This window comes from Borostomias antarcticus (genome assembly GCF_949987555.1).
Source record: "Borostomias antarcticus genome assembly, chromosome: 24".
NCBI lineage: Eukaryota > Metazoa > Chordata > Actinopteri > Stomiiformes > Stomiidae > Borostomias > Borostomias antarcticus.
The window spans coordinates 11,603,551-11,627,084 of NC_140257.1; the positions used below are offsets into that span (position 1 = coordinate 11,603,551).

The 23,534-nt window shown below is 48.8% G+C and overlaps 2 protein-coding genes across 2 annotated transcripts in view; both read right to left on the bottom strand.

Moving 5' to 3' along the window:
• Positions 1-4,612: 4,612 nt before the first annotated feature.
• On the bottom strand, positions 4,613-20,222 carry npc1 (Niemann-Pick disease, type C1). Its single transcript, XM_084458449.1, has 25 exons — positions 20,101-20,222; positions 17,466-17,594; positions 16,356-16,462; positions 15,816-16,036; positions 15,393-15,560; positions 14,983-15,232; positions 14,789-14,868; positions 14,267-14,637; positions 13,849-14,075; positions 13,160-13,260; positions 12,780-12,882; positions 12,358-12,547; positions 11,470-11,652; positions 10,980-11,094; positions 10,761-10,888; positions 9,149-9,283; positions 8,690-8,779; positions 8,384-8,574; positions 8,044-8,159; positions 7,483-7,612; positions 7,045-7,230; positions 6,399-6,630; positions 6,177-6,290; positions 5,745-5,907; positions 4,613-5,551 (listed from the first exon to the last, which is right to left on the bottom strand). Exons 1-25 carry the CDS (start codon positions 20,176-20,178, stop codon positions 5,469-5,471), a joined length of 3,891 nt encoding a protein of 1,296 aa, XP_084314575.1. The 5' UTR covers positions 20,179-20,222; the 3' UTR covers positions 4,613-5,468.
• Positions 20,223-22,180: 1,958 nt separating this feature from the next.
• Positions 22,181-23,534, bottom strand: part of egfra (epidermal growth factor receptor a (erythroblastic leukemia viral (v-erb-b) oncogene homolog, avian)) — a gene marked incomplete at both ends in the record, with an annotated part of 32,520 nt that continues 31,166 nt past the window's right edge. Inside the window, 3 exons of the mRNA XM_084458050.1 lie at positions 22,181-22,530; positions 22,785-22,881; positions 22,993-23,034. Coding sequence (XP_084314176.1) covers positions 22,181-22,530; positions 22,785-22,881; positions 22,993-23,034 — 489 coding nt within the window. The remainder of the gene's footprint in view (positions 22,531-22,784; positions 22,882-22,992; positions 23,035-23,534) is intronic.

A 23,534-nucleotide genomic window follows, 5' to 3' on the forward strand; every position in this document is an offset into this window, starting at 1 on the left:
CTCTTGGTTAACACTTAAATACTTGTGTGTATGTTTGTAAATATCCTGCTTTGCTTGTTCAATAAAAACAAGATTCTGAACCATGTGTGATGGTTTCTCTTAATTTTTGAAGTTGTGGTAGGCGATTTAGCTCAGAAGCACTTTTTGTCATTTTTTGCAAGTCTTTTTTTATCCTGACAGCGATCAATGAATAAAATACTGTGACACTCATTTAAAAAAAAATTTGTAATCTGGAAGTTGCAGGACTATAATAAATCCACCAAATTATTTCAAGGTACCACCTTGAAATGATTGGATGGCCTACATGCCTGTCAACCTACCTACCTGCTTAGTGAGTGTATTTGTTTCCCCCCCAGTTTGGAGGGAGGCCTGAAGGGAGGGACGGGGATCTAGTTTACACTTCCTGGTGTCTCCATAATTGCCTTCCCTACCTTTAAGGATTTTAGATTGTGAATGAAGTGAATTACTACCGGGGTGACATCATCTGGTTCTATTCACAAAAGTAGTTTACAACCTTTTCCTGTTCCTGTTAATCACTGACAAGTATATTTTACTTTGGATCTCTGTGTGGAATTACAAATATTCCTAACATAAATGTCAGAAATAAATCAAATGTGTGACTTTTAAAGGGCTTTCAGTGATTGGTGCACAGTGCACATGTTGTGCCTGTGGCTCTGATGCAATCTGAGAAGACTGTTTCTCATGGAGAGAGAGGGGGGAGGGAGGGCTGCTCTCCTGGGCCTGACACATATCCAAAGTAAACAAGGCCCACAGTCACGCCAGTCTCGTGCTGCCATCAAAACAAACAGCCCCATGCCTGAGCATGGACACATGGCGTACGTGGCTTAGTCCCTCCATTGAGAGCCTAATTCCCCCCTCCGCGCCTCATAAAGGGGTCTATTGACATCCCTTCCTGGGGTCCGCTCACACAGAAGCGACCCCTCATTGTGAAAATATGTGTACTGTGGTTTAGGGGCAAGCTCCAGTCTTCTGCTCTTCCTTTTAAAATAACAAAATTCGGCTGAAACGGCAGTTTGCCCCCCCCCCCCCACTGATACTGTGACTAAGGGCTTTTCCCCGGGTCAGACCCCATCCACCATTATGGCAGTGTGTAAACAAGGAAGTGTAGGCCTAGGGGATGTTGCGCAGGGTTGTGTGATTGGATTGGCTGCTGTGTTCTGTGGCGTGCTGTCCGAGGACGAGGCCTGATGTTTATCCGTCCTGCTCAGGAGGCCGTCGCCAGGTCACTGAACTCACATAGAAATGGACAGTACAGAATAGGTTTGAGCACCCGTGGGTGCCTGGTAGGGGGTCACTCATGCTAGCTCTGCATGTTACGTTTCTATTTGTTCAATCTCACCTTACTACAGCCTTGGTGGGGAGGGAAAGCACTACAGGTGGACTGGTGAATCTGATCCTCCATCCATGTTTGAGATTGCCATCGAATCCTTTTGTTCCACCCTTAAGAGACTATTTGGGTGTTGACTGACCCCACGGTAACAGAAAACCGGTGACGCAAAACAGGTCATTAAAGTGATTATTTATTGACGATGGGACTTTAAAATCACTCAGTCTGACATTTAAGTGGATAATGCTCTGTCCTGAGAGTGAACTCAAGGACAATGATAGCCAACGTGTCCACTTGATAACTTGTTACAAGTTCACACTGGGGGAGAAAGGCGTTGACGAAGTATGTGTACTGGGACAAATTTGTTTTTGGAGGTTGAGACGGCGAGGTAGCATGCTTTGGATACCTGCTTGATAACAGGTGGAATGTCCTATTTACACCTTTGAACAGGTGGAATGTCCTATTGATGCCTTTAAACATCTTTGGAGCGCTTAAAGGAGTAGTAAAGGGGAAATCATGTTTAGCCCTGTTTTAAGGTTACTTATGATCATATACAATGGTTCAGATCAAAAAGTTGACAAAACTAGCACTTTTGAGAAAGTTGATAATTGCTCTACCACCGTTTAGGTCATACAATGGATGTGGGTGGGCACCTTGAAAAATCATTCAAAAACTCTTGATTTCAAAGACAAGAAGCTTACCGAGGGGGTAGTTGGTGTCCGTTGGTGTCCTGACATCAAATTCTCCGCAAAGTATGAATCCTGTTGGGTTTTATTGATAATTTTATGAAATACATTGACTTGTATTGAAGCGACCGTTGTAGATGTGTAGATCAATCTGCAGAGGGGATTCAGGAAGTGGAACTACTTACGGTAGCTATTGTTATTGTTTATGTTGCTAGGCTACCTAGTTTGCGGAAGTTTACACACGTATGTGCTGCGACTAAATAGTTCTATGCTAAATATTTGAAAAAGCCTTTCCAGATGAACTAGAATCTTACTTTATGGCGATTTATATGTCAGAACGCCAACTAACACCTTGGTGAGTTTCTTGTCTTTGAAATTGAGAGTTTAACAGGTTTTTTGAATGATTTTTCACGGTGCTACCCACATCCATTGTATGACCAAAACGGTGGTAGAGCAATTATCAGACTTTCTCAAAAGTGCTAGTTTTGTCAACTTTTTGATCAAAACTAGCACTGTATATGATAAAAAGTAACCTTAAAACAGGGCTAAACATGATTTTTCCCTTTACTACTCCTTTAAGTCCCCCCAAGAGCAGCAGGGAGCAAGCACTGTATATGATCAAAAGTAACCTTAAAACAGGGCTAAACATGATTTTTCCCTTTACTACTCCTTTAAGTCCCCCCAAGAGCAGCAGGGAGCAGACAGTAGGCGCGCCCGGGGACCAATCCAAGTGCTCCTGTCCGTCCTCATCAGGGGACAGGGGTCAGCGATCTGTTCTCCTTGGATTCTTTATTGGGGAAACCCTTGCAAACATAGGGAGAACATGTAAACTCCACACGGAAAGGCCCGGGAGATACTGTACCCACCTGGGTACCTGACAGCTACTGTATATGACAAGACCTTCCTTTTCTATTTAATGAACACAATCGGTAGAAATGTAGTCCTGTCACAGCTCGCACCGTAAGCCTTCACTCTGACTGGTGGAACATTTAAATAATTTAGGTGGGTTGCTTGGTCCTCCTACATCCCCCTCTGGAATTGAGCGTTCAGATTAAACAACAGAATAATATTATATATACTATATATATATAGAATTACTCATTTACATTCTCTTTCAAAGATGTCGATTTCCCCATCTTTCAGAGATGAAGATTCTCTCAAGCCAAGATTCTTCCTATAATAAGCACATGAACTAGACCCTCACCATCCATCACTCCAGCTCATAATTTAATACATCTACTCTCAATCTAACAAGATTACTTTCCATTTCTGTAAAGCATGATATCATAAAGCATCTTATCTTAGAAGCCAAATTGAATTGCAGGGATTTACTGTATAATCCAAGGACACAGTAATTCAGTAAGGCAGGACCCCGGATCCCGGGCCGTCTACCTGACAATGACAGAAAGAGGAAAACTCACATGCCTACTGTGACCTCGCACTCGTCAACATGACCTCGCTCCTCCCGCATTCACGTCCTCTATTTGCGTTGAACGTAACCCGGGCGTGTGCCTGAGCCCGGGGCCGGGGCCGCCAGTCTGAAGCGGAGAGGCGCGCGGCGGCCGCCCGCTGCCCCGAGCGCCGACTTGAGCGATGTTCTTGTTCCCCCCGGTAGGCCTGTGTGATTTGCGAAACATCATATTTGATTATGACCCGATGTGGTGTATTACAGCCTCGTGAGCAGTCTGACCGGCTGCGATACCGTCGTCCTGCTCGCCGGCCGGCCGGGGGCCTCGGCTGAGCTGCACACGCCGTTCCGCCACGAAGGCGGCGCGTGGATCAGGTGAGGGTCCAGAAAGGTGAGACACACACAGAGCTTACATAACAGTACCCCCACACACACACACACAAGCCCAGGGATATCAATATTTGAATCACCCTCCAGCCCCAGCGCTGACTAGAGACAGAGATGAATAAATCATGAGGTGTTGGATTGTGTGACAACATGGCCGGACAGACGGCCAGCTAACAGGCTCCCCAGGAGAGCGCGGGACGCCCCCAGCTTGGCAACGCTCTCTAGTCCGGATATGAATTTCTTGTGGGATGAGTGTGCGAGGTGAAGTTGTAATCCATATTGGGCGTGTTTGGAAAACGTGAAAAATCCTTAATAAGTGGACTATCTTGCAAAGAGACCGTGTGAAGAATACTTTATAAGCGCACTATCTAGCAAAGAGAACGTGAAGGATCCTGTATAAGCGCACTACCTTGCAAACGGATCGATGGTGCAGCAAATTTGTTATGCAACCACAAACACGGAAAGAACCGCGATAGATAACAATCGCCCGCTGGGTGGAAATATTGCAGATTCACCAACACAATCTTGCAGCCAGATGGAAAGTAGGTCATAAACCAATGCAGGAATAGCTCCAGACACAACAGTCGCAGCTCTGTGAACAGTATTTGTTGCCACCTTGTGGACCTTTCAAATAAATACACAGTCTAATCAGGTCCTTTAGCCATGGGTGTGTTCCTATCAGACTTGGGGCTGGGGTTGCGGTAAGGTTCTATGACTAGTATGTATTGACAATGCACTGGATGTCACACAGCACTGGACATACTGTGTTAGTGGATTTATTTCAAAAAATCATTAACATTTAGTTAGGCTATGAGGTTCTGCCGTTCTCCCAAAACCAAGTTCCACATCTTTTAAAATGGTTAAAACATAGGTTTGGTTTTGACTTGGTACTATCCATACAGCGTTATAGCACAATGGGGAATAAAGCCAAGTCTAGTATAAATGTATGTAACAGGAATGCCCCTGAAACTAGAACCCTCCGATCTCAACCCTGAGCTCTGAGCTTCAGTACTGTACATTGTCACACAATAGTCTCTTAACACGAACAAAGCTGTCACATTCCAAACAGTCTAAATCATTGATTCAGTGTACCATATCAAACTATTTTACAAAAGTACCTCCTCGGGGAAGGAATCTGTTGCATATATCATTTCTCTCACACGTTGTAGTGACCGCACTACATAAAAAGCAAACACTGGCTGTTTTTTTACAAGTGTTACCCTTTTCGAGAATCCTGGGAGAAAAAGAGTTGTAGCAAATGGAACTAACGGCTGTACCGTCTCTGTAACCCGGGTCGCTGTGGGTTGACGTTTCTCCTACTTTCACAATGTCTGTTTGCTTCCTGTGTTAGTTTGGTAAAAGATCGGCCTATTGCGCTGTGCTTTAGGGGGCACTGCCGCTGAACGCTACCATATCAGAATTGCCCTTTTCGAAGAAAAAGAATAACAGAGACTGAAGTCTGAAAAAATATGTGAAAGGTTGAACGAGGCCCTTTGTACTCCCGACTGTATTCCTGAGTTCAGTCCCTGCATAACTGTGGTGAGTGTGTCAGTAATCACAGAAGCCGCTTGCGTTCACACACACACACACATACACTTCCTCCCGGTGAATTGCTTAGTTCCTAGTCCAGCGGAAGCCTCTAGAAGTTGAGGAGATGCTCCCTCTCCGTTCCGGCGTAGCGCTTGTTGGCGGCGAACACCTTGGCTTTGTTCACCGAGGGCCCTGAGGGAGATTGAGGACAGATTAAGACAGATTTTTATCTACGTGCGCCTTCCCTTCACTACACGGGGGCGGGCCTAATTCCGACGCCCGTTTGACAATGAGCCGCCGTCATGAATCATTTCAGGCGAACGGTCGAGATCCTGGCAGTGGCGCTGCCCGTGAGCGTGCGGAGGGGGGGGGTAGGATGTCTCACCCGCGTAGCTGAGCAGCACCGGGAGGAAGACGAGGCCGTGGGCAGCTCCCAGCAGCACCATGGCCAGGTACATGCGGAAGTAGAAGATCTGGAAGATCTGGGACTTGGACAGGGCCAGGATGAGGATGCCCCCGAACTTGGTCAACGTGATCCCGCTGAACACCTGTGGGGGAAGGGGGGGGGGTCAACAGTACAGTGTGGTCATCACCCTCCCGACCGCCAGCCCCGCGTCCGCCTTGCGGGTCCACTACCGGCGCCATCGCGGGACGCGGATTACAAACGCAAGTTTGTAAGGCGTGTCTGCCTAATAATGATATCACTAGTCATTACTACAGTAGCAAGAGTTTTCTATCGCCCCGGACGTTAGCAGATTGGGTTGGCGTGCGTGTAGTTGGCCGGGGGGGTTGGTTGGGTGGGGGGGGTCAGTCGTACCGAGCTGCCCATGTGGGCCAGCGCCTCCTCCGCCCGGTCCACCCTGCTACTCCTCAGGCTGATGGAGAACGCCCGCACGATGTGACTGCAGAACTCCACCGAGATGCCGCAGCTCTGGAGCACACACACACACACAAACACACACACACACACTATTAGATATGCTCTCCCCCTCGACGGAGGGCGGGCGAAACTCAAAAAACGGCGTTCCCCCCGGCTCACCATGACCAGGTTGACCAGCGACACGGCGTTGAGGCTGATGCCCCACAGCCACATGACGCCGAACATGTTGACCAGGATCATGGCGATGGTGAGGCTGACCAGCGCGGCCGACCACAGCTCGAAGCCCAGCAGCACCGTCGACACCACGAAGATGGCCGACAGGGACAAGCCCAGGTTCAAGGCCGTGTCGTAGGCGATGGTCAGGTACTGCTCGTAGAACACGTAGAACACACTGCATGGGGAAGAGGAGGAGGAGGATGAGGAAGAGGAATTTAGCAGGATACAGCTCGGCGTTTGACCCCTGTAGGCTAAGTACACAGCGTGTTCAGACTGTGCGCTGCGCAGGCGTGGCTGTATAAAGTTGAGTGTTTAAGGTCACGCCATCAGAGAGAAAAACAACTTTTATGACAGGCGTGTGCTCGTCTAGGGCCGAGCTTTCCAACTTTTATTGTATTTTGGCGAGCAAAGTCCCGTGAACTTTGAGCTGAGTGGGGCAATACGCCGTTCAGATCTTGTTGGTTTTACTTTGAAAACCCAGAAGCGCGGGTTCAGCCGGGGACGACGCCCACAGTGACCAGTGTTAACGCCCCCTCCCCCCCCCGGAAAGGGCGCGGCCCCCCGACGACGGGCGCTCGCTCGGGTTTACCTGTAGGGGAAGACTCTGTGGCCCATGGATCGGGTGATGTTGTCCGCCAGAACCCGGGCCATCTTCATGGCGCTGATGAAGTCGGGCGAGTCCTTCAGGACGGTGTGGAAGGTCATGAAGTAGGTCGCTCCCACCTCCGTGCCGTTCGCCAGCAGGTCCACCGCGCTGCTGTAGGCCGCGTGGCCCCTGGCGACAGACACACACACACACACACACACACACACACACACATGTGCGCAGATGCACACACACACGTGCAGACGCACACAACAAAGAGTCGTTTTCAAACAAATGATTTAATTCAATGACCGATATTTTGATCAGTTTGTGGGAACGTTTAGGGAAATTAAATTGTGTGTGTGCGGGGGGGGGGAGATGGGGGGGACTGAAATCTGTGAGCTAAGCAGTCCGTGACTCGAGTAAAAAAAAAAAAAGTACCCTTTCCCACACTTGGCGTTGGGGTTGTCCGACAGAAACATGGGGAGGAACTTCATGAAGTCGTCTTCCGCGGGCCTCTTCTTCCCAGCGGGGGTCAGAGGTCGGCAGTGCAGACACGAGGGATCCACCACTGCCGACGGGGGAGGAGGGGGGGGCGCAGAAACACAAACATGTCTCAAAGGAACGTACGGCCTAGAAGACCTTGAAAACCTTCTTCGGCGGCTGAAATGTGATGACGCCCCGACTGTCGAGCGGAAGAGGAACTCGCGCGGGTGAAACTGATACTTCATCCCCGAAACCCCAAACAAGAACACGGCTGTGCGCCTGTGACAGGTTGGACGATGGACTCCGACGCGGAAGCACGCGCCGAATTAAGCAGCCGAGACATCGTGACTCAACAGTCTGCCTGGGCCGCCTTGAATTCTTAGCGTTCCTTCTTTACACACTCGCATATCAGGACGTGGCACTGATGATCACATATCAGGGCGCGGCGCTGATTGTTTCACCGGCGGACGCGCCCACGGACCCGTTCGCCGTGTTGACCCAGCGGGTAATGTTTACCTGAGGCGTTGCAGAAGGCTCCGGAAGAGTTGTAATATCGACAGCACGTGGACTGAGGCTTCACCCAGTCGAAGTAGTCGTCCAGCCACGACGACGGGGTGAAACCGATGGTCGTGCTGGGGAGAAGGGTGAGAAACAGAGAGGTTATCCGCCCCGCTCCGCTGAGAACTTACGGGTACATCGAACGCTAGGGGAAGTGGGAGAGGCGATCGGCATTATCCGTCAACGTTTTTAACGGTCGACTTCGCCCCGGTTTGACCCGTGTGATTGTCCGCCGTCCGAAAGGGGGGGAGCGCGGCCCTCGTGTCGTTTGGCGGACGCGTGCTCGCGCCGTACTCACTAGTTGCTGATGAGGGAGGCGGAGTAGACCTGCTGGACCAGGGAGTCGTTGTCGCAGCCCACGCCGCCGCACACGGCGTTCTGGCCGGCCGGGCTGCGGTAGTCGTGCCCCTCCTCCACCACGAAGTAGACGGGCGGCCCGGCGTTCAGGTACACGCTCATGTTCTTGAAGTACTGCAGCACGTACGAGTCCTGGGGCAGAGGGGGCGAGATGGGGGGGGGGGTTAGGGGTCCGGACGTACGGGGGGGGGCGGTGGTGACGCGTGTGTTTTTTCCCCAGAGACCCCGTCCCGGGACGGTCACTCACGTCCGGCATGGAGAGCTTCTGGTCCAGTCCGATCTCCACCTTGTTGACGACCGCTATGCTGAAGGAGAGCATCCCCACGAACACAGCGACCTGGTGTGTGTATGTGTGTGTGAGAGAGAGAGAGAGAGAGGGAGGGAGAGAGAGAGAGAGAGAGAGAGAGGAGAGAGAGAGAGAGAGAGAGAGAGAGAGAGAGAGAGAGAGAGAGGAGGGGGTGGATTTAATCTTCATGAACTGAATCATCTCACCACAAAGTTGACAAAATCACACTCATCATAAAAACGTGCCGCTGGCTGCAGATGGGGGTTCCAGAGGCCAGGTGTGGAACATGACAGGGGGGCCAGGTGTGGAACATGACAGGGGGGCCAGGTGTGGAACATGTGACAGGGAGGCCAGGTGTGGAACATGTGACAGGGAGGCCAGGTGTGGAACATGTGACCCGGCGCACCGGCCTTCACTCACCACTATGGGGCGCACCCACTCCTTGAGGAGGAAGGGGGCGTAGATCTTCTTGAAGAAGCGGAAGAGGAAACCGTCCGTCCTCTCTTCCTGTCCGTCCGGCAGCTTCACGCAGCACAGGATGTCCAGGCGGTTGCCCTGGAAACACAGCAGTGCGTGAAAGGAGAATGAATGCCTGGACGACCTCGTGCCACGTGTATTTTTACAGTATACTTCTATATATATATATATACATATACACACACACATGTTCTATTCTATATGAAGGACACTACTGTTGGGTTACTGGGGAACCGATACTGGCATGGTTCAGAGTGTTTTTAGGCAGAATCGTTCGGTCGGTGATACAAGCGTGACAATCGTCATCATCAGGTCACGATCTTTCAAGATGGCCACCACCTGGATCTTTAAATTATACCTTTTCTAATAGAAATTGATTGGGTTTTCCGATGCGCCATTTCTTATGTTTCTCATACGGTGCAAAAAAAATCAACCTGAAATTCCAACATGGTGGCCATATTCCAAGACGCCATCTGGATCGTAAATTCAGCATATTCTCATAAACTGATTGGGTCCAATTATGGAGGTTTCTGTCATTTCATGTTATAAATCATGCAAAACCAATTCTGCCATCAAAAAGAATATATATGGAGGAAAACAAAAGTGAATGATAACAAAAGATTGCCAACACACAAACTAAATCAGTGGCAAACAAACATACTAGCCTAATACAAAGGCAATCAAAAATAGAGTGGGTGAGGTTGCAAAGCCAACCACAGACCACTGGGATTCAGCTATTTGAAGACTAACAGCCACTAAATGTATGAAATAAAGACTAAGGCTGCGTTCCGAATCGCATACTTCTACTTCTTACTACAAGTACGTACTACAGCTGCCAGCTACCAGTACGTACTGCAGCTACGTTCTTTGAACGCAGTATGCATACAATTGGGACTGTACTATTTTCTCATAACATCGCGCTTTTGACCACATCTGTCGCAGACCATAAAGCGACATTCGTCCACATCTGTAGGGACTCTCACACGTCGCCTAATTTCTGCTGCGCACAGGTTGAGGGTCAGAATAGCCAGAGAAGCCTGCTGGCTCGCACGCTGCAAAGACTACATGTAGCAGGACGTCCTGGGATGAGGAAACGAGAAAGAAAAGGTAGAACCAAAACATTCTGAGGTGCCCCTACAAGGACTTAAAAAGAGAACAAAAATCAACCTTGCTGGAAGAAAGGTTCCTCAAACGGTAGACAAAACTAATAACAGCAATCTACCCTTTGCCGACGACTGACTCCCAAAAAGGAAACAGAAAAACCACCTTTTACCATGGCATGCGCTACTGATGTAGGGGATACAACAGTTAGCTAAAACCCTGTTATCCGTCGATCTGTACATCATCCGGTTAGCTAAAACCCTGTTATCCGTCGATCTGTACATCATCCGGTTAACTAAAACCCTGTTATCCGTCGATCTGTACATCATCAGATTAACTAAAACTCTGTCGGCCTATCCCGCACTGGCACAGCCTCAATTCAGGTGTGGCATTTGAGTAACTACAGAAATCCTCCCCCCCCCCCCCCCCCATCCCTCCTCCTCCTCCTCCTCACCTCCTGCCTCCTTGCATCCAGGCCCAGGAGGCTGACGAAGCAGCTGATCTGGAGCAGGAAGTCGATGAACACGGCCAGGCCGGCGAACATGGAGAAGGTGCGCACCGCCGGCATGGTGGACAGGGCTCCTGTGGGGGGAACGAGCCGTGACGGGTCAGCGCTCTTAAAAACGCCAAAGCGCCGCGCGACGGAGCGAGAGGTGTTGCATGCGCCCCTTACCCAGGAAGAACGCCACCGTCTCCGAGAAGGAGGAGAGGAACATGCTGGGCGCCACGTCTCCCAGGATACGACCGATCTGCTGGTGGAGCTCCTCCTGGGGCATCCGCTCGTCCCTCTGGGGGCAGCACACACACACACACACACACACACACGGACACACACACACATACATACAAACAGACACACACACACGGACACACAGACACACAGACACGGACACCAAACGGACACACACACGGACAGACACACGGACAGACACACAGACACACACAAACAGACACACACACAGACACATGGACACACAGACGGACACACACGGACACACACACACACGGACACACACACACACACACGGACACACACACACGGACACACACACACGGACACACACACACACGGACGGACACACATTACGGTTTTCGTGTACGCGCGAGACGCAGCGTCGGACTAGCGAACGCGCGGGAGGAGGGGGGCGGGGTGGGGTGGGTACCTGGTAGGTCTGCACGATGATGAAGATGTTGTCCACCCCCACGGCCAGCACCAGGAAGGGGATGACCTCGATGACGATGAGGGTGAGCGGGACGCCGGCGTAGCTGAAGATGCCCAGGGAGCACGCCACGGAGCTCAGCACGATCACGATGCCCGCGATGCCCAGGGAGATCTTAGAGTCCACCTGGCGAGGGGGCAGAGACAGGAAGACCGTTCATTCCTCTTCCTGTTTCCGTGCTTGAGATCCAGGAAGCTGTACGAGCAAGTCAAACTAGGTTAAAGGGGTAGTGCGCTATTTTGGACATTTAGCCCTATTTGTGGTTTGTCTACCATGAACCTGAAACAAAGAGACCATCATTTCACTGATTTATCATAGTTTTCCAACTCATTCACATATGCCCCATTGACTTCCATTGTAGCCCAAATAAGAGCCTGCATAAAAACTGCAGCTTTCTCAATACTGGAACCATCAGTGAAATCATGGTCTCCATGTTTCAGGTTCATGGTAGACAGACCACAAATAGGGCTACTTGTCCAAAATAGCACACTACCCTTTTAACCATGTGGGTTATTGGGCGGTTATACAACGTCGGAACTGAAACCCCACGTGGTTAGAGGAAGCACATAGCGGCATCGCCTAGTCAACGAATGACTGATGTGACACACAGAGAAAGTTGCGCCGTCCTTCAACTAGTTCAAACCAGTTGGAATAATACAGTAGCTACCCTCTCGGGGGGGGGGAAAAAAAAGAGTCTGATACTGGCGGATAAGGAGTAGACCTGACGGTCATCTTGCCGTGTCACCTTGTCTAGGTCATCAGCTGAGCAATAGAAATGTACGTGAAAATACCGAAGAGTACGGTTGCGTCCGTCCGGGCGGTTAGGCTCACCAGCAGGCGCCGGAAGCTCTGGATGTGCCCCAGGGCCAGGGAGATGTAGACGAACATGATGGTGTAGCTGACCACGATGGTGCTGATGTCGCTGTTGCTCTCGCGGTTGATCTCGTCCTCGATGCTCCTCTCGGAGTTGAAGGCGACGGTCAGGTTGGGGTTGTCGTAGCTCTTCAAGAAGGCGATGAACCTGCCGCACGGGACACCGGGCGTTGGCGTGGCGACTTGTGTCACGAAACAACCTCTGCTCTTATCATTTAGCACGTTTCTATTTTCATTCAACTTTCATTTATCCAGGCTACTCGGTAAAGAACAAAGGCTTATCTACGACAGGCTGATATGCATGTTGCTTGGCGTGTGTGTGTGTGTGTGTGTGTGTGTGTGTGTGTGTGTGTGTGTGGTAGTAACGTGGGATATCTCACTCTTTCTCCCACGCCCGGGCTTTCCCTAGCTTGACTGTGTCGTTGTGGTAGTTGTTGACGGGAAACGTGATCACCAGAGCCGTGGCGTTGTTGTAGTTGGTGCCTGCGGGGAAGAAGGCAAACACACAAGATGTGCAGCGGTAAGGGAATTAGCACGGACACCGTTCAATACACTCAGCAATAAAGCCAATGGAAAAACAACAGCGAGGAGCTGAAACGGCATTCCGAAGGCATCGTGCTAGAGGTCGTTCATTTTAACGATATAATATTCATCCCATTTGCACAATAGATGTGTTCGCAAATCATTATATGACAGTTATGCAATGCACAATGGGAGCACTGGCAGGTTTAGGACATTCGCTCGTGTTGTTCCAGCTCACCGTCGTAGCCTCCGAGAGCCAGCCAGGGGAAGATGGGTCCTCCGAAAGTGCCCAGGCAGGGGTCGTGGAGGAGGCCTGTGTCGTTGAGGGAGACCGGGGCACTGGACAGAGGACAGCGAGACAGATCAAAGACCCTCACTGAGGTGTCACCAGCTGACAGAACACGCTAAACTAGTTCACCATCTTAAAAGGCCACTAAAGCCCAGCCTTAGTGTATGTACCTACAGTAGAACCTCAGAGATCCCAACCCATAGATTTCTGAAATGTTCTAAACTCTGAAAGTGACAAATACACTACATTTAAAAAATATAGAATATTAATTTAGTTTACATTCAGAATAAATCAACAAATACCCTCTATAACAATCGGAAAGGCAATGCAATTGCAATCTAATAACCTACTATACCAGCAATTTTGTCACAAAATGTTACATTTGACAGCTACTTCCGGTTTTCACACCCATTGGTTAGACCGGACATTTTTCGGATCTCTGATGTTCGTATCCGAGGTTCTACTGTAGTTGTGGCCAAGACCAGACCGCTAAAGGCAGACCTTAACTGAAACTAGGGAGGCCCATTTCGAGCGCGATCCCTCTTCAAACATGATTTGCAGAAGTGAGACAGGTCCACAGAAACCAAGAATGCATTTTCCTAGACTGCAGGTGTTGCATCATGGGACAGGCAAGTCACCTGACACAGTAGAGGAAGTGAGTGTGGAAGTCGGCATAGACGTAGAACTCGTCTCCCTTGGAGTGGTCCAGCACCTCGTGGCTGTTCTGGAAGTAGTTGAGGACGCTGAGGATGGTGCAGTTGTTGTTGTAGGGCGCCAGCGGGGCCAGGCAGATGTCCTTCAGCGTCACGCGCTCGCCTTCGTAGGACGCCGCCAGGCCTTCGATGGCGAGCTGCAGATCCAGCACCTGGAGGGAGAGCGGTGGCCAATCGGCACGAGTGAAGAGGCGACCGAACGCCATATTCCTTCCTTGTCGCTATGCGTTCCTTTTCAGTGACCTCAACTGCACCTATTCAGCCTACAAGCCGCTATAAGCAATCTCTCGCCCCTACTCGGGACTGAACTACAAACCCCACAAACCCCCTCCGTCTGACTCACCTGGTGTAGGACACCCTTGTCCAGGATGGACCCGAAGGGGACGTCGGCGCCCCCGAAGTAGGGCTGGAAGAGGAAGGGCACGTTGAGCGGCGTGGTGATGATGAGCTGCTCGGCCCGGAAGAAGGGTCCGAAGTGGGCGTCGAAGTAGTCCTTCTCCTGGCGCGCCTGGCTACTGGGCGACGACCACAGGTCCACGGGGTCGGTGGTGATGCGCATGTAGGCCAGGCCCCCCGAGCAGGCGGCCACCAGGGCGGCGCTGCTCAGCACCACCGCCAGGGGCCGCCGCACGCAGAACGAGCCCCAGCGGGTGAAGAGGAGGCGCAGCGCGTCGTCGAAGCGCGCGCCCAGCGTCTCGCTGCACGACGCCTCGGCTGAAACGGCGAGACGAGAGGCGGGTCAGGGCGTGCTGCGCGTTACGCCCGCGCAGGAGCTGCCCCCCACGAAGCGCGAGCCTCACGACAGACGTCTACGGTACGGCGCCGAAGCCGAGAAATGCACCACCGACTGACTGTAGCTAGATACCTTGGTCGACGTCGCTGTTCACAGAGTGAAGGTTGTTGCTGTCCAGTATGGGGCCGTATTCGGACATGATTGTCCTTTTCCTGCAAAAAAAATGGACGACGAAATTATTAGGCCCCGTGATAAACGCGCAAACTCCTAGTCAGAACCCCAGGGCGCTCCAGAACCCTCTAAATCGCCCCGAAAGCCCCGCCCACCTGTAGCACCACGCTCCGAGCACGCCTCCGACGAAGAGGAGGAGGAAGGACGCGTAGGAGATCCACATGATGACCACCATGGCGTCGATGCCCAGGATGGTCCAGGGCGGCGTGACGGGCGGGGGGGACGGCGCCGGCCCGCAGGCGGCGCTGCAGTCCTGGCAGGAGCACGGCCCCGAGCCGTCGTCCAGTCCCTCGGTGCAGCCGAACGTGGCGTTGTTCATGGGGGTCATGCCGGACACCGGGACGTCTGCAGAGCACAGGGGGTCAAAGGTGAGGTGGGGAAGAGGTCTAGGCAAGTGAGGTAGGAACCCACCTTACACTGATCAAAACAAGAGAGACCAACAGCAGGTTGGAGAGAGACCAACAGCAGGTCTGAAAAGATGCGGTCTCTGCGACTGTTTTTTTACCTGAGAAGATGGGGTTGATGGGAAAGGGGCTCTGGCCATTGTTGATGTTAAACATGTACTGGATCCAGTTGGTGGCGTTGCAGTCGCTGGCGTCCTTGCCACACAGTAGCGACAGGGCTTTCACGTTGCTAGACGGGGCTTGGACATCCTTACAAGCGTTGTACATCTCTGCCAAATGCAAAAAAATATATATAATTCATGCTATTCATGCAATGTATACACTGATTTAAAAAAAACGGTCACTTTTTTTTGTATTTCAGTCCATGATTCTCAAGAGCAGCTTAACAAACACTGCAAAGAGGCTGGTGATGATCCAGTCACCCACCACACTGGCAGTAGTCTATGAATAGTTCACGTTTTAAAGAGGGAACTCCCGCTTTTCAGCAGATTTCCTCTAACTTTAGCCCAGACTTGTGACCTCACCGTTGGCAAACGTCTTTCCTATGTAGTACTGTACTTCCACCACATTGGTGTTGTTGGTCGGGGTCGGGGTTGGGGCCGGGGTCGGGGTTGGGGCCGGGGCCGGGGTCGGGGCCGGGCCTGGGTCTGGGGTGAAGTGGGTGGCGTTCATGAACAGGCTCTGGCGGGGGCTGCAGGTCAGCTCACAGAACAGGTTCATCAGGTTGAAGAAGCAGGCAGGGCAGCTGCACCGTGTACCGAGGGAGAGATCATAGGGCACCATTACATCCATAAACCAGTAAAAAGATAACCGTCAAAGAAAACATGCAGCAATAACAGCACGTCAACAAAGCAAGCCGTTCTCTCAGTCTGCTGACATTGAAAAGTACTGTACATGTAAAAGTTGTTCTGTAGAGTGTATACAGTATCATTATGTACTGTAAACTCCTAGCAAGAGGCTGGAGAGGTGGATGGCTCTTATTTACGAGTTACAAGGGACAGTTTGTGCTTACAAATTAATGTATATTTATGCCTAGGGTAGCTGTAGTCGACCATGGTTCATACCGAGACAGGAATTGAAGGGGCAGCTGCAGACTTCCTTTGAGGGTACGGAGTTGTTGGACATCACAGCACACAGTCCGGTTCAAATAGTCATACCCTGGACACAGCTCCTACCACCAACAAACAGGACCAACATCATTGGCATGGTCCTACTTGGTAATTGCTCTTCAAAGTTTCAAAACGATACAAGTGTAGTCTTGTATTTAGCAAAATATTGCACTTTTTCCCTTTTTTTTACCTCTACATTGCTTAGTGTGTGCACCATCCAGGAGCTAACGGAAAAACATGTCCCTGCTCTTTGTACTTTGATGTAGCAATGTGACTAATAAACTTGACTTTGACGTGCTACTTTGCAAAGAGAACTTGAGGACTTTTTCAATGACAACCTTGGAGGGCGGCTTGCACACATGGGCATAATGAACGAATGAATGACTGAAAGCTTTATTGGCAGACTCAGGTGCATAAAAGTACATAAAGACTTGTACCAATTACACTAAAGCATACAGGCTCTTCAGCCAGCGTTCTCTAAGCCTGGATGTGTATCAGGAACAGCTCATCTCAGGGTTAGACAGAGACACTATTCGGCCGTTATCCGACTGATCAAGACGTCACATACATTCATACATCAAACTCCTTAAGAGTGCATGAAAGGTGCAGAGTCCAGCAGTGACAAACTATTTCACTCACACTACACCACCTGGGTCTTTTAAGGACTAGTCTCATTGCATCGTTAGAGGCTACTTGAAACCTCTGGATGCTGGCCTTTTTATACAGTAGCATGGCAGCAGGTGGGCACTGGGCAGCACAGTGGGCTCTGAGCAGAGACACCTTCACGCTAACTGGGCACATGATAAACCTCCGTGCAAGAGTGTTGGCATACATCCTGTGGTATTGCCTGTCTATGTCTTCGTCATCTGTCCACTGATGAGTAATAAAATGACCAAGATATTTAACCTTGGTACAGACCTCAAGATTACCGTCTGACAACTTGAACTCGGGGAATGTCAGATATTTGTCCTCTTTGGTTCTGCGTATTACATCAGTTGATTCACTAACAGATCACAAAACGTGCATGCAGTATTACAGGCTGTCCAGGACCAAGGGTAACATTACCGTGAGCAGGCCATGGCCTTCTTCAGGGAGAGGTTTGGGCGGGCCTGTGTAATTGCAGTTGTACTTCTTCCCAGGAACCTGGGTGGACTCCCCACATTCCCCATACCACACGCAGTGCTGGGCTTCAACCTGAGGGGAAGAGCGCAAGATAATCGCTTTGTTTGTTCGGTGTGAGCTACAAGGTCACTTTGGGACAATTCTTCAGAGCATGTCGGTGCTCGAATCACCAAATGACAAAGATCACCAATAAGCAGGCCAAAACTAGTCATATTCACTCAAACACTATACAATCATCAATCCAATCAAATCATAATTACAGACTCACACTGCAGTGTCAGTCACTCTCTATGCTATACCTACAGTAGGTTAGCCAATTATTTGACATTCTGGCAAGAAAGAATTGCTACATATAAAGGGAGATAGGCCTACAAATTGTATTCTTCTTCACCATGTATTATTGTGTATTATTCTACATATACTGTATCTGAAAACAATTTACCATTTGGTTTTAGTTAGTGTATTAAAAAAAAAAAAAAAAAATCCTTGTTCCTCATTAGCATAGCATAGAATAGCATCAGTCTCGAGGGAACAGTTTCATGTGTGTAAATATGATTCACTTCTGTAAAATCCCCACGTGTGTTTACCTGGTTCTATTATTAGATCACATCTTGAGGTTTTAACACCATCATCACACCTCCCTGTTTGTTCCTGAACTGCTGTACATGTTATTCCTGCCAAAACATCTAGACTAAGGGAAAGGCCTTGAGCACCCGGCGGTAGGCCTTAGCTCTACAAGAAAAGTGATTGAGGGGATTGTTTGAGAACTTAAATCCACTCATTTTCCTGTGACAATAAGACAATGGTCGTCTACCTCAACATCCAACCTTGAGTTTCAGCGGGCTCCAGGCACCATAACTTGGTCAATACTGAATTAATGAATTAATGAATTCTTTATTTTTAAGACGGACAGTGTACAAATAACATTAACCTTGTAAAACAAGGAGAAATGTTTTGCACCAGGTTTTAGCAGATTGCTAATTTCCGCCCGTAGTCCCTGGGAAGGTAAGAAAAAAGGAAGATAAAATATAGTAGGAAACTATATAGACATTATAGACACATTAAAAATGTCCTAAAAATACTATGGTGCAAAACAACAAATGCATAACACTAAAAGAGTACATCCATCATAGATGTATGTACACTGTGCATCAATAATCAATATCCAAGAGGTCAATAGAATACAATAGAATATAATAAATTAACAATATTCAGTCAAAATCCCCACCCAGAAACAGCCCCCCCAACACAAATCAACAGATGTGGGGGATACAGATACTCCCCCTACCACACCCGCATGAATGACATGCTTCTGGGATTGAATCACCCAACCTCAGGCTCACTAGTGTAATTAACCTGTTTGAAGGGACAGTCCTGAATAAACTATACAGGACTCCTCAGTATCCCATTCTCTGGCCATTTCCCAAGCCCCCTCCTCTGGTATAGCCTCCATTACACAGTTGCCACATGGGAACAAGTACAAATTTAGTTGGGGCTTCTTTTGTTTTGATGATTAAAAACGTCTCTTTGCAGTTAGGTAGGCCTAACATCCCTGTCTAAACTAGCATAACCATTCTAACTTGACCTTCTACCACATCACACAAAGATGTGTTTCATATAACATCTTTGATAACACAGTTCATAGCAGTAGAACACAGGATCCTTGGACGTTGCTGGACCCTTTAATTTGAAAAGTCTGCTTTAATTTATTCTGCACAGCTATGGAACAGACCAAGAAGACTGGTCGGGATTTTCAGTTTGTAGTGTGGCCTAATTCGTTTTTTTATGTAATAACTCTGCACATTCTGTACGTATAGACAATTTATGATTGTCTTTCTGTAGGCTATCCATATTTTATTGTAGGCTACTTGTTTTGGGGCATGCAGGACTTCTTTGCAAAAGAGGGCTTTTCTCAATGGGACATTTTTGAGCCTGCATAAATAGGAGCAGTCATGTTAGTCTAGGAGCAGTCATGTTAGTCTAGGAGCAGTCATGTTAGTCTAGGAGCAGTCATGTTAGTCAGTCATGTTAGTCTCGCTGCACTAACGTTACCGGTTTGGCAAAGATCTCCGTAGAACAAAGTGTCCCAAACCGGGGTCTGTCATGCCTCGCGTGACTCTGACGTAGCGGGAGGTTCCCTCAACTATCAAGCGAAACCAATCACTTAAGCCAGTTAGCAGACTGAGTCATGAGCTGTTGGCTATTCTTGTTGGAAAGCGTGATTTGCTGATCGTGCATCTCACACATTGCTCACATGATTAAAAGCGCAGATGAATCTTGTCATTTATTTACGAGTTAATCTAGCAAGCCAGTTGACATTAGCCATCTAGGCTACTTAACAGATATGGCTACCAGCTCGCTAGGCAACCTGCACATCATTAGTGCTTCTGTAGCTAGATGTGTAGCTACGCGCTTAGCTTAGCAGTTAGCCTAACTTAGCACTTATCTAGAACTTCAACAAAACATATTCAGCTTGTTGCCTTGCTAAACCTGGCTAGTAAGCAAGTTTGTTGCACTAACGTAACACGTCCTAGGCCTATAGTCAGAATCGATAGTTTGAATACCCCTATTCACTTACCCATTGATAATGCCCCTCTGTCACAATTATCAAGAGGAAAAATAACAATAAATTCCTTCTCTCCGATAAAGCTCCCATCCTAAGGAAAAGACTACACCGATAGTGACTGACGCATGGATGGACGCAGCATTACACACACGTTTCCTGTTATTGCTTCCTTCTTCTTCCCAAGTAGGTCTGAGTGGAAAATAAACTGGCGCATTGCTGCCGCCTAGCTGCAGTTAGCTATAATACACAGATGGATTTGTTGAGTAGGCTAAAAGAGGGGGAATAAAACCCCTTTGTGCAGCAGGTCAAGACAATGGGACCTCATGATTTTGTTTGATCATTCACTCATGATGAATGACACATTTGACTGTGGCATTTGAGCTTGATAGGCTACTCTGTTGCTTTCCATACACTGCAGAGGTTCCAAGCCAGCTGAGGTGATACTAAAAGGTGATGTGAAAACACTGCAGAATTGGTCAGAGTGAAACGTCTCATCACTGCATCGTCATTACGAGACTCAGGACATCCTGCACAAAGTGTAGTTCTTGTTCCAGAGTCAGGAGCTGTAGTAGGTAGTAAGGAGGTTCCCGGTGAGGAGAGTCCAGGGGGGCCCAGGATGTGGCCTGGTTCTGACATGCTGTCCTCCAGACACGACGAGACATTATAAAGTGCAATCAATGGAATATCAGACGAATAAGAGCTAAGATGTTTAACATATCTACCGCGATGTGTGAAATATGAACATACCTTAACTCAGTAAAAAAAAACATTTTATTCATGTTCACATGGAAATGAAATAATTAGAATTCAGGAAGTGCATATTTATGTATAAAGTGGCAAGACCGTTCTATAGAAGGAATGATAGGATAAATTGTGTCCATTTGTGTATAAGGTACACAGCATGATCACACACATCTGGATATCTGTACATGTACCTGTGTCAAATTTGCGATGGTAGGCTCACAAATAGCAACTGTGTTCCTTTAAAACCAGGAAAAAGATTCATATTTAAAGCTCCTGCAGAGTACCAGACTTTGAAGCATTGAGCAGATCTATAGTACTATAGTGTCAGTACTTAGTTAAGACCCTGTACAAAACAATAATAAGCATACTGTAGACCATGGAGATATTTCACAGTCAGAAGACAGATGCGTCCTGATGTAATTACACTGGAGTGCCGATAGGGGGCAATGTCTCTCCCATCCGGCCATCATGATGAAAGCTTGGGAGCCCTCAGCCATCATTGTTTCTTCACTGACTCATCTTTCAGGATGAGTGCTGTCATTTTTCTGAAGCTCATTGTTCATTGTACTAAATGGACCAGCTCAGTCTCTGTTAGAGTCTGACGATGTTGTCCCTTTCAACACCACTCGGAAACAAGAACATGAAATGTTCTTGAAATGTTCTTGGAGGGGTCTCACGGCCAATCCAAGTCCAAAGGCCGCAGCATCTTCCCTGCAGCTCTCAGCCCTCAAACTTCAGGTGCTACAAATACCACAAAATCACCAATATTGTTCAGTCATCGACATCTATCAGTTCTACATCACATGTACCATTACTTGGTTGTTGAGTGAGCTGCCAAATAGTGTTTCTCTTTTCAATGGAGCTTCTGAACTCCAGGACCAAGGTGGAGGCATTGTAGCATTTTATCTGGTAGTAGTGTTTCCCAACTAATACGACACAGCATTCTGGGCAACATTAAGACTGTTGACCAGTTTCTGATGTGGGCTATCTGAGAGTATATTGTACTGAATATGGTACTGTAGAGCATACTCCAAATATGCATCAAATGTACAATTATGATGGTCTCCTGCACAAGTCTCAATTCTCGCAGATCTCTATAAAAGACGTTCAGCAAATGAGTCAGTTTGATATGGGTTTGCGATACGTCTCAGGAACGAGGAGAGTACAACAACACGGGAACGAAATGGAAAGCTACACGGCTCACCCGGCGTCTTCAGTTGGGGATAATACAGTATATACAACGAAGCAGTTCACAACACCGCTACCCCTTCCGAACCAAGACATTCTGCACTTTCTAAACGGGCCGCATTCCCTCATGGCTCTCGTCCCCCGCTCTGGGCGTCGGGCCTCAGTTTGGGCCCAGGTACTCGGCGTTCTCGGCGGCCGGGAGGTGTCCGTTGGCGTGGGTCTTGGCGGCGGGGGTGAAGTCCTGCTGGTAGTCTGGGTTGTCCATGCTGTTCTGGGGCCGGAACGCCTGAACGCTGTGAACGGCGAAGCCGTTGGACGCGGGGGAGACGAGCGGCGGCTGGACCTCGTTGAGGTACTCGGGCCCGGCCTCTCCGTCCTTAAAGCAGTTCAGGTACTCGGTGTCGTCGAAGGAGGAGATGGCAGGGAGGTGCGAGCGAGACGGACAGGCAGGGTGCTGGTATACAGGGTTCATCATGTCCGAAACGCCATTGCCGTTTTGGTTCATGTAGTCTGTGGGAAAGCAGTTACAGCCATTAGTCACAAGGGGGAGTGAGGACACGCAAAAACGTAGGCCGCAGTTATTTCTATTGCTGTCAAAGACATACAGTACGTAACAGATCCACTTGATGCATTACTGTCATTGCCCAGTAGACATCACTCTTGCCCACCAAACAAATTAGGGCATACATTCAAGGCAAAAGCATTGGCAGAGAAATCCCACTTGATATAACTTGAGTGGTTCTGAAGGGGTCAAGGATACTTGCCTGGGGCTGGTTGGAAAGCCTGGTCCAGAAACTTGTCAGTGGGATCAGGAATGTACCGCAGAACCATGCTTCCTTCCCTGATGGGGAACAACCCGTTCTACAAATAACACGAGACCATGTTAGTCCGAGGTACTCCCGTGTTTATGCAAGAAAGCCATCGTAAAGGGAGCGCGTCTGTGGTTGTTACTGTAAACATCATTTGACTTACCCCATTTCTGCTGTGGCATGTTCCAAAACTGCTGTTTAGGCTCTGCAATAAAGATTGATTCATGTCAAGACCAATATCACAACACGTTACTTTACAGTAACCTACTAAAGTTCATTCTTTTAAAAGTTATTCCAAACGTAAAAAGGTCAAAGACATCCTAAATGTCAGATATCGAGACACAAACGTCAAAACAAAACATTGAAAGTGAGTGACTACAACTGAGGCAATGCAATTATTTTGAAGAGGCTGAGGAGGAAATTGAAAAAGATAAATCAGCAACTATCTACCAGAATGCCCAGGACCATAAAAGGCTAGTAGCGGCAGTTATATAAGCAGAATTCTTTTGAGCTGCAGTTTTATGCTGCAGCCTGCGAAGGTAATCAAAACCTGGAAAAAGGTTATGGAGTAACCAGGCTTTTCAGCGGCAGGCGTGGAGCCCAGAGAACAGGCCCACTCAGGTCTTCTCACTCTCTCGCACAGGAGACGGACAGGAGGAGTTCTCCTCATCTCAGACGCCATCAATCAGAGGACCCCTGGGAGGA